Source organism: Micromesistius poutassou (assembly GCF_964030765.1).
Source record: "Micromesistius poutassou genome assembly, contig: SCAFFOLD_1174, whole genome shotgun sequence".
NCBI classification, from domain to species: domain Eukaryota; kingdom Metazoa; phylum Chordata; class Actinopteri; order Gadiformes; family Gadidae; genus Micromesistius; species Micromesistius poutassou.
Window position 1 is genome coordinate 1,276 of NW_028178955.1, and position 11,225 is coordinate 12,500.

The following is an 11,225-nucleotide window of genomic DNA, read 5'->3' on the forward strand; positions in this document are numbered from 1 at the left end:
GTCCACTGGAGACCTGGTCCACTGGAGACCTGGTCCACTAGAGACCTGGTCCATTAGAGACCTTGTCCACTGGAAACCTGGCTCCCTTCCACTAAAAACCTGGTCTGCTAGAAACCGTCCTGGTCCACTAGAAACCAGATCACCTAGAAACCTGGTCCACTTGAGACGAGGTCTAAAGCTCTGCTATAGTCCACAACTCTGAAGACGTCGTCTTCTCTGGCTCTTCTTGCTGACTGTGTGTGTGTGTGTGTCTGTGTGTGTGTATGTTCTCCCGCGCCAACAGTAGGGTTTCTGTGTTTGGATTTAATGTGGTGCTGAATAGTGAGACCGCTAACCACTACCTGCTCCTTAATGACATGTATCTTGACTCACTGTAAGTCTCCTTGGTTAGGGGCCTGTGCTAAATGACAGTGTATAGTGTAACAGTAATAGTAATGCAGTGCCTCTCTTCTTCTTCTGTTCCAGGCCTGTTTACTGAGCGGTCGAAGGCGTGCGTACAAGGCAACACGGCTACTGGCGGGCTTCGAAGGTCACCATGGACGGTGGCCTCAGGGTCCTAGTGTCGGCCTGGTTGTGTCTCAGCCACTCCCTTCTCGTCAGCTGCTCAGGTGAGTCTACAGCTAGCACCTAGCCTAGCTCTCTAGTGGATCCCGGGCTAGCATCTAGCTCTCTTTTGAACCTGGCTAAATCTTGAGGGTTGAGGGTTCAAAATGTTACTCACCATCAACCATTTATTAATTACTATTAAGGTCCTGGTTGTCCCCTGAGATGTCACTGATATCTGGTTCCTATTTGATCCTAACCCTTCTCCCCTCCCTCCACTCCCTCCTCTCTCCTCCCTCCCTCTCTCCTCCCTCCCTCCAGCGGTGGAGGTCCCCTGGTTCCGGTCCGAGCCCGTGTCGGTGCTCCAGAGTCTGGGCTCTGTGGCGCGACTGCGGTGCACAGCCAACCCCCCCGCGGTGGAGCTGTCCTGGCTCTTCGGAGGCCTGCCCCTGGACAGGGCCTCCCTGCCTGGGGTGACGCTCAGCGAGGGCTCCCTCACCATCTCCTCCCTCCAGCCCCGCCACCAGGGGGTCTACCAGTGCGTGGCGCGCCTGGGCCGTGGGCTGGCAGTAGCTAGCAGCCATGCACACGTGGCCATCGCCGGTAAGGAGAATGTCTGGGTGGTGTCACATGAACACGGTTCATGTGACACTCGGAGTAGGGCTGATATCTAGTACTGTGGGGTGACCTGATGTGACGGTCAAGTTCCATCGGTAATAGATCACCGCTCGTGCAACAGGGAAATTCACTTCCTGCTAGTTTCTATCCTCGACACACTTAGTTAGCCACATGCTATGCCTGTTAAGGAGCTAGACATGCAGCTTGCTAGCAGATCTGCAGGAATACATACGCTTTCATGCGTGCAGACAAAGTTCACACACATCTACATTGATGTGGACTTAGGCACACATTTGTGCAGACACACACACACACACACACACACACACATGCATAAATACACACACACTCGTACACACACAGAGCTCCTCCAGCTCCTATTTCACATCAAAGCGTTCAGACAGGAACAGGAAGTTAGTCTTTGCAGGAGGAAGGCAGTGCCAGGCACACTTGTGTCAGGCATGTGTATGTGTGTGAGGTGTGTGTGTGTGTGTGTGTGTGTGTGTTTGTGTGTGGGCAGCTCAGTGGCTTAACAGGAAGGAAGGAAGTAGCTGGCAGCTTTTCATTCAGGCACGCTTCCAGACACCTCTTGACCGGCCTCCTTAATGAGCTGGGGCCTTCCTGACAGCACAGTGCATGTTTCCTCTGGCGGGGTGCGTGTTTCGGCCTTGGTTCTGGACCTGTTTCCTTCTTTAGTTATGAATTATTTATTACAGCAGCGGCAAGAAGTTCCGCTCCAGCTGCCCTGTTTGTCTGGACTGTCTGGACTCTGAATCACTCTGTGGTGTTATATGGAGAATACTTCTGACTGAAGACTTTCTCTCTCCTATTTCGCTGTCTCCCTCTGTTCTTTTCTCTACCTCTTTGTCTATGTTCCCACTTTAACATTACTTCCTTTTATTCTCCCCTTTTGTCTTCTTCTTCTTCTTTTTCACACTTTCTGCTCTCTCTCTCTGTCTCTCGCCGTTGCTCTTCCCCTATGTCTCTCGCCCCGATAGAGATCTCAGACTACGAGGAGGTGAAGAGGAGGTCCCTGGTGGTCCAGGAGAACAGCAGTGTGGTGATCGAGTGCCCACTGCCCCCCAGCCAGCCCCCCGCTCTGCCCAGGCTCAAGGTGCGAGGGGATTGGCTGGAAGAGTCTTCAGGTACACACCTCCCCTGGTCCCTTGTTGGTTTGTTGTGTAGTTAGCTCTTAATGTACACAATGAAATAGGAAGGCAACAACACAAATATTGTTTATAAAAAATGTCATACAAAAACTCTTATTCCACTGGCATAAGTAAGTGAAGCTATGTTCCTTTAGACTTCATGTTGTTCTGGGGCGTCCTCTCTCCAGGTGAATATCTGGTGCTCCCATCGGGGAACCTGCAGATCCTCTCTGTGACCTCGCAGCACCAGGGCATGTACAAGTGTGGCTCGTACAACCCCGTTACCGGGGAAACCAAGGTCCAGACCCACGGAACCAAGCTGTCCGTCAAACGTAAGTCTGGCCCTCAGCAAGATATAACGTGACCATTGTTTTATAAAATACGATGTCCCTTCTTTATTAATCTCAGACAATAAGTGTAGGTGTCACAGCAGAAGTACAGGGCCGCAACAGTAGGAGTAGGGTTTGTTCCGGAACGTATAGTTCTGAACAACACACTCTAGGCCCCACAAACACACCACAGGACGGAAATTACTTTTGCAGACTTTAACAATGGACAATGTTTGGATTATGTACAAAATGTATATATCATTTACCTTCACAGTAGTGGTTTGTATACAATGCATCTGGACATAATAGAACAGAAAACCAAATGAGTCCCAAATGTGAGGAGATGCTACCCTTTCATTCTGACAATAGGGTCCTCATAAGCTTTACAGTGTGTGTGTGTGTTCGTGTCTGCGTGGTGGTACCCCCACATCCTAACCCCTCCCCCTTTTCCATGTCCCCTGCCAGACGCTACCGTCGGCAGCCCCTCCCCTACCACGACCATTTCGTTTCCCAGCGTCCCCAGCGCCGTTGCCGTGACGCTGTCCCAGCCGCTGACACTGGAGTGTGTGGTGAGCGGCGGTGTCGGCGGTGTTGGTGGTGGCAGTGGTGGGGGCGGCCCGACTCCGGCGCTACGATGGCTGAAGGACGGCAAGCTGCTGGAGCTGGGGGAGACGCGGTCCCTCCGCCACGCCAACCTGGTGCTGGGCTCAGTGAAGAGGAGCGACGCCGGGGACTACCGGTGCAGCGTGCAGACGCAGCAGGGCACGCAGACCGGCAGCAACTACACTGTGACTGTACTGGGTAGGCTGCCCATGTCTCCGCTGCTGCTGCTGCTGTTGTTGTTGTCGTTGTTGTTGTTGTCGTCGTTGTTGTCGTCGTTGTTGTTGTTGTTGTTGTGTTGTTGATGCTAGTGGGTCTGATGGATGAGGCGCTGTCGTGCCTTCTACTGTGTGGTTATTTCATGAGTTACTGTAGTGGCCGCTTGTTAACTGGTTTGGTTCACTGATGGTTCTGACTGGTTCAGTTCGTAATTCTCCCGACATATTTGTTATTTTATTATATTATCATTCGTATTCATTTGTATGGCTTTGCATTTGTTGTTTTACCAAATGTGTGTGAGTGCTTAAAATTGGCTACAAATCAAATAATGTCAATAATTATTCTCCTGTCCCCTCCTCTCTTCTCCTCCTCTTGTCACCTCTCCTCTTCTTCTCTTCCCTCCTCTCCTCTCTTCCTCTTTTCCTCTCCTCCTCTCCTCTACCCTCCTCTCCCACAGAGCCAGCCTCCCTGGTGAAGGGTCCGAGTGACCAGACCGTCCATTCCGGGTCTGTGGCCCGCTTCACTTGTGTGCCGCGTGGAAACCCCGCCCCCAACATCACCTGGCTGTTCAATGCCCACCAACTAAGCCCCGCCTCCCAACGTATTCAGATCTCGGGATCCTCATTGGTTTTGACGGAAGTGATGCCGAAAGACCAGGGTGTGTACCAGTGCCTGCTGGACAACGGGATTGGCTCGGTCCAGTCGTCAGCCATGCTTACCGTCCAACCACGTACGTACTATACAACACTGTAGCCTGCCCGTGTATCTGTGTTTGTTTTCATAAACGTGTGTGATCCATGATCCATGATCCCGCATGAAGAGCGCTTCATATATCAGAGGATTGCAGAGGAAATGAGAAAGGTCTTGTGTGAATCTAGCCATGTTATGAGCTGGTTGACTCACTTGTTGAGTGAACCTCAGCCTACATATCTGTGTAGGGCCACGCAAATCCATTGCGGCTGTGTGGGTTTGTGCGCCTGTGTGTGCCTGTGTGTGCCTGTGTGTGTGTGTGTGTGTGTGTGCGTGTGTTCGGTGTGTGCTTGGATCTGTGAGTGGTGCAACAATTTCTGTACACACAATTGTGTTTTTTCTTTTGAATGTAAACGCCTGCCACATTCTGCTCACTGTGTGTGTCTATGCACGCATGTACTCGGTGTGTGTGTGTGTGTGTGTGCATGTGTATACGCGTCTGTGTTTGTGTACAAACCACAGTGAGGTTGCACCTCCAGCAGGAGCTCCAGGGGAGGTGCAGCTCCCCTCTCCTGCGGCCCCAGTGAGAGTGATCTTTGTTGGGCCGCCGGGCCAGGGCCGTTCCCCCCGTCCCCCCCCCCGGGCCGCTGGAATGCAAGTGATGGCCGTGGTGGACCTCATGACGAGGAACAGACCACCCAACTGTCAGCATCACACACAACCACCTCTTATTTATTAACACATCAACCCCAGGATACCCCCCCCCCCCTCCCTCACCTCACCCCCAGCCTCCCCCCTCACCCCTCTCACACCATTCCAGAGTCCAGAGTCCCATTTCTCAAACTCCCCCACGATGATATATACTGTACAGAAGCAGGCTGTTAAAATCAGATAACACTGGGTCAGGTTTGGTTAAAATGCCTCTTTCCAAACATACACACACTAGACACACACACAGACTAGACACACACACACACACACACACACAAGCACCCATGCTCCCAAACACATGATCACACGATAACATACACATGCATGCTCACGAACACACAAAACACTAGAGCACGCTGGCAAACATTTACTAACACACCCACACAGACACACACGCTCAGTCTTTTTAACCACCAGCACAAACACACAATGGCGCAGACGCACTCGCTATCAGACACACACACACACCGGTCTTGTGAAAGGCAGAGATTGATACTTTACTCTTTACGCTGAGCTTTGTGTGTGCTCGGCCTCTCGTGCACGCCACCCAGAACGTGCTGATAACGCCCGGGCGCACGGAGGTATTTTAAAGGTCAGTGTGTGTGTGTGTGTGTGTGTGTGTGTGTGTGTGTGTGTGTGTGTGTGTGTGTGTGTGTGTGTGTGTGTGTGTGTGTGTGTGGTGTGGTGTTCCGTCGTCGTCAAGGCAACGGGCCAAAGAGGAGCTTATCGCATTCCATGGGCAGTAAAGGTAGACCACTCTGTTTATTTATGGATAGCAGCTTGGCTGTTTAAGTATATGTGTGAGTGTCCGCCTTGGTATTTCCCCTCCCTACACTAAAACCAATAGTAAAGCGCCAGCAGTCCGTGTGCGTAAACCAGCCTGTCAAGAGAGCCAGCTCCCCCTGGTCCGGACGGGGCACTAAACCCCCTCCCTACCCGAGCTATGGTTTAGTCCCAGCCCCAGGTGCTCCTCTCTGAACGGACTGACCCTTCCCTGAGGAGGTATCTGTCTCTGTCCAGGTGTAGTGTGTGTGTGTGTGTGTGCGTGGTGGCTCTTATTGAGGATGTATGAGAGAGCGCCGTCGTTCAATACGACCGGGAGTGTCCCAGGGTCCTAGCGCCCCTCAAGTTTCAAGAGACGGGGAATGCAAGGATTAAGCTTCTGGACACTATTGAGTTATCGAGATAACGAGTACAGAGGGAGAGAGAGAGCGATGGAGAGAGGAGCGTGTAGGACTGTGGATGTGCTACTGGGGTCTGATTCTCTCCGCTATTTTAACGGCCGGTGCGTGGAATGTGTGGCAGCTGGCTGCATCCTCGGGATCAGGGCTAGCGTTACCAGCTCGGGGGCCTGTTTGTTTTGTAAAGTGACCCAGTCCCCGTACCACACACACACACACACACACATACACATACAATTACACATATACACACACACAGACACACACACACACAGACACACACACACACACACACACACACAGACACACACACACACACACACACACACACACATACACACATACATACACATACACATACACATTAGGGATGCACCGAAATGAAAATTCATGGCCGAAACCGAAAACCGAAAATGAGGAAACCAAGGCCGAAAACCGAAACACCTAAATAAATTATTATGCCAATTATTAGTAGGCCTACCATTGCATTTATAGCTATGACTGTGTACTAACCTCACTAAAATCAAGGCATTGCAATTCAAAGAATAAATCAATTACAATTATTAAAAGTATAAAAATATTTGTTTAGCACTGAAAAAACAACAACACCGTTTTCCGTTTTGCACTTTGCAGAAGGTCCCTAAGCTCGGATGATAGCCGACAGCTCATAGAAGTTGTCTACACGCACACACACACACACACACACACACACACACACACACACACACACACACACACACACACACACACACACACACACACACACACACACACACACACATATACATAGCACACACGCACTGAAAAAAAAAAAAAAACCTGGGCCCAGGATGCTGTGGGGGAACACCTGCGATCAGCCTAGCCTGGCTTACTTCCCCCTTGTGCTGCTCAGGTTTTCTATTTAATTTTCTGGTCCCCACTTTGTATGCCAAACGTGAGTCTGCCTCATTTCCATCCCAGCAGTGAGCCCACTCAGCTAAGGTTAGTTATTATAGGAGCTCCCTGCTTCGCATGGTTTCCCCAGGTGGAATTAGCTAGCCCTGGCCTTACTTCTTAATGTGAGAGCAACCAAACAAAGACTGATTATGTGCTGGCCTCGGTATTAAATGGCGATTGAAAGACCTGTTCTTCATGGTAAAACTTTCCATGATCTCCTGGCTGGCGGTTGCCGTAGTGGACTGCAATTCCCACATGTGTTGGAGTCTGGTAAGGGGAAAGGGTAGTGGCTGCAGTTGTCGTGGCTCTGGATAACAGTGATGGGTAATGACTAGATTACTAAATAGTAAATAAACAATAAAAACATACTCCTTCCCCAAAACAATGATGCAAAATCCAAAAGGCAGGTGCTATGGGGATATACTTAAAGCATAAAAAAATGGGAATCAAAACAAATAAAGAAATTGCATTTCATTACAATCTGCATAATAATCTTGAAGGGTTACTGTCCCCTGTCATGCAAAACACAGCAAGAAATATCATGTGACGAGTTTTAGCCAATCAAACTAAAACTTACTAAGCAAACATTGGCTGTTTTTTGTTTCTCTATATTGTGTATCTTCCATATTGAAATATCCCCACTTTCTCTCTCTCTCTCCCTCACAGAGCACCAGGCAGACTCCACCATAGAAGAGCTAGAAGCGGTTCCGTCCAATCAGCCGATGCAGAGCGACAAGTGGGAGGAGCCCTTCCTAACACAGGATGATGGGTTTGGAGGCGGGGACTCCTTCGGACCACCCATCAACACAGCAGAGAAGAGCAGTGATTGGCCGACTCCAGAAGCGCCAATCATCATCAGCCCGCCCCAGACCCACAAGCCCGACGTTTACGACCTGGAGTGGCGGGCGGGGCGGGATGGGGGCAGTCCGATTAACGCCTACTTCGTCAAATACCGCAAGGTGAGACCCAACAGCCACTGTTCGCTAGCCACTGTCCGCTAGCCACTGTCCGCAGGACCGCTGTTTGCTTGTGACTGTTAGCTAGTTACCGTTCGCAAGCAACTGTCTGTTGATCTAACATTCTGAAACTTTCCTTTGCACTGAGGAATGGTATTTAGGTAATTAGATAGCGAGTTGCTTAAAGCATGGGATGATGATTGTTTATTCATTTTTATATATCTCTCTCTCGACGTTTTATTATGCATGACTTTATTTGAATAATAAAGTTACAGAATAGTCGAACTTGGAGACTGTACATTTAATTGCCGAAAAACTTACTACTGAATCAATACATCAGTGTATTAATACACCACAATACACAATAGACCTCTCTTAGTTTTCTGAATGGAGAGTTTAATCACATGGTTTTACATGGCTAATTTGAACGCGTCGCCGCAGCGTTTCGTGTTGTAACCAGCTGGAAGCGCTGTGTAATGCTCGTTAAAACGAGGAGGGTCAACACAGGACCCTGCTGAATGGAGACCTGGTCATTTCCTCTGTAAAAGCCAGTGTTTGCATGTCTAATAAGCCCGCTTTGACCATAAAATAGTTTTGATACTAGCTAAGAGTGTGTTGGCAGCCGGAAAATGTGACATAAATCTCCCTCAGGTACCATTTCTGAGGCCGTTCCCGTCATCATGCAAGCTTGAATGGAAAGCAATATATCTAGGAATAAAACTAAGATTATTGTCCTTTTTTTCCTTGGTTGTTTGTCATGTGTGTGTATGTGTGTGTCTTTGTGAATGTATGTATGTGTGACCATGTCTTTGTCTTTCTATGTATGTATGTACATTTCTGAATGTAAATGTGTGTGTGTGTGTGTCTGTGTGGGTGTGCGTGTGTGTGTGCTTCTTCATATGTGTGTGTGTCTTTATTTATTTTTTTGCGGGTGTGTGTTTTTGTGTGTGTGTGTGTGTGTGTGTGTGTGTGTGTGTGTGTTCAGGTGGATGAGCTGGGTACGGTGGTGGGCAGCTGGTACACGGTTCGAGTGCCGGGCAGCGAGAAGACACTGCGTCTGTCTGAGCTGGAGGCGTCCAGTCTGTACGAGGTGCTGATGGTTGCCCGCAGCACTGCCGGGGAGGGCCAGCCCGCCATGCTCACCTTCCGCACCGGGAAAGGTCAGTCCAGTCCCCCACCCATCCAAGCCTCCACACACCCCCCTCTCCTTCTTGTCATTCAGATTTCAGTTGGTTCTATAGTTGTTTTATTAAAACATTTTCAATGTGTCTTATTGATAATTCAACTCCACAGTAATAGGACATTACTTGTGTAGTACCAATGAGTGAGAGTGAGAATGAGAGTGATAGTAAAGTGATAATGAAGAAACAACACTGTAATAACTGTCGGTTCCCGTGTGCCCTCAGAAAAGACCACCTCGTCCAATCGGAACCCTTCCAAGGCCCCCGTCGTGTCGGCCCCCTCCCAAAGTCCCCGTGGAGAAGACCCCCAACACACACTTCGGAGTCGTCATACATGACCGAGGTATGCAGTGAGGACACACTTCCCACCGCCATGATCCTTCATCAATGGTCCCCGAAATATTGCTAGAACTGTACCCCCTGCAGTAACACTCATTCAAACTGAATATCCCCATAGGTCGCCACGAATACACACAGGCAATATACCCCTTAACTAACTCTGATGGAACTGAATATCTCCAAATGTCCCCACAAATACGCACCCCTTAACACACAATCACACACACACACACACTCCATTGACCTTTTTATGGGGACACGGTTACCAGGCCCCTCCCAGAACCCAGAGGTCTTGTGTGGGGACACGGTCTGCCAGGCTGAGTGTGGGTTTAAGGACTTGTAGTTACAGTCTTGTGGTTGGTTACTCTGCGGAACAGCCTCGTGGCTTTGTGTTTACAGGTTGCGGTGTGTGGTGTGCGTCTCAGCAGCTGAACCAGAGCTCAGTGTGTGTGTGTGTGTGTGTGTGTGTGCGCGTGTGTGTATGTGTTATGCAGAGAGAGTGTGTAACTTATGAGCATGGGTATTTGGCACAGTTTAAGGGACATGATTGGTTGTTTACTCTCTGGGCTAAAGTGGAAGCGTGTCAAGTGTTTGTTTCTGTGTCTGTGTGTGTATTTTCCATCTGTCTGGGTTACAGTGAGTGCGTGCATGTGTGTGTGTGTGTGTGTGTGTGTGTGTGTGTGTGTGTGTGTGTGTGTGTGTGTGTGTGTGTGTGTGTGTCTGTGTTTATGTATGTATGCTTGTTCATGTGTGTGTTAGTTCCTGAGTGTAAATGTGTGTGTCTGTTTGTTCCTGTGTTTGTTCCTGTGTTTGTTGTTGTATGTACAGTAAGCTCCTCTATGAGCCTGTGTGCCTGTGCGTGTGTGTGTGTGTGTCTGTGTGTGTGTGCTTTTCCCTGTTGCACTATATGCTTTTCTAATGCTATGAGTGGTCTACTCACATAAGGCTTTCTACTAACTCTGTCCCACCCTCTCTCTCTCTCGCTCTCTCACCCTGTCTCTCTCTTGCTCTTTCTCTCTCTCTCCTCTCTCTCTCCTCTCTCTCTCCTGCGCTCTCTTAAGTGTGTGGCTGAGAGCCAGTCAGTAAGTACACATTCCTACCCAGCATGCAGCTGTACCGTAACGTGTGTGTGTGTGTGTGTGTGTGTGTGTGTCCATCTCTCCCTCCCTTTTCCACTCCTTTATTTTACGACTTTTTTCCAACCCTTCTCTCAGACGGGATACGGTACAGATAGTTTTACATCTCAACTCAACCAAGTCTGCCCGTTTTTTTTCCCAACCTGAATGTAAATGATTTGAACCTGTGTATCAAAAAAAAAGGATCCACCTTTTCTAACTTTTCAACCGTCCCGTTTGCTTCGCTCCCAGTGCCCGAGGCCCCGGACCGCCCCACCATCTCCATGGCGACGGAGAGTTCCGTCTACGTCACATGGATACCTCGAGCCAATGGGGGCTCGCCGATCACGGCGTTCCGCGTGGAGTACCGACGCGGCCGCGTTGCGGATTGGAACGTGGCGGCCGACAACATCTCCCCACTCAAGCTGTCGGTGGAGGTCCGCACCCTGGAGCCAGGTGGGTCACTTCCTGTCGACGAATGTCACTTCCTGGTCTCCATGATTATCCATGACCACAAAAGGACAATCCCGGATGCATTCCGTGATTCATGAATAAAGAGGAGTGCTCCGGGATTACCCTGCTCTGTGAAGTACAGGGTGTGGTGGGGATCAACCTCTATGCAATCAAAGAGGATGGTTGACTTTAGATGTGCCGTTAGG

General features: G+C 49.7%; 1 protein-coding gene across 1 annotated transcript in view; it reads left to right on the plus strand.

Annotated features, from left to right (window-relative positions):
* Window positions 1-469: 469 nt before the first annotated feature.
* cdon (cell adhesion associated, oncogene regulated) overlaps window positions 470-11,225 on the plus strand; it is a gene marked incomplete at its 3' end in the record, with an annotated part of 12,387 nt that continues 1,631 nt past the window's right edge. The window contains 11 exon segments of the mRNA XM_084490047.1: window positions 470-608; window positions 865-1,146; window positions 2,160-2,306; window positions 2,498-2,641; window positions 3,104-3,439; window positions 3,915-4,187; window positions 7,642-7,934; window positions 8,917-9,091; window positions 9,338-9,396; window positions 9,398-9,455; window positions 10,819-11,022. Of these exon segments, the coding sequence (XP_084346173.1) occupies window positions 536-608; window positions 865-1,146; window positions 2,160-2,306; window positions 2,498-2,641; window positions 3,104-3,439; window positions 3,915-4,187; window positions 7,642-7,934; window positions 8,917-9,091; window positions 9,338-9,396; window positions 9,398-9,455; window positions 10,819-11,022 (2,044 nt within the window).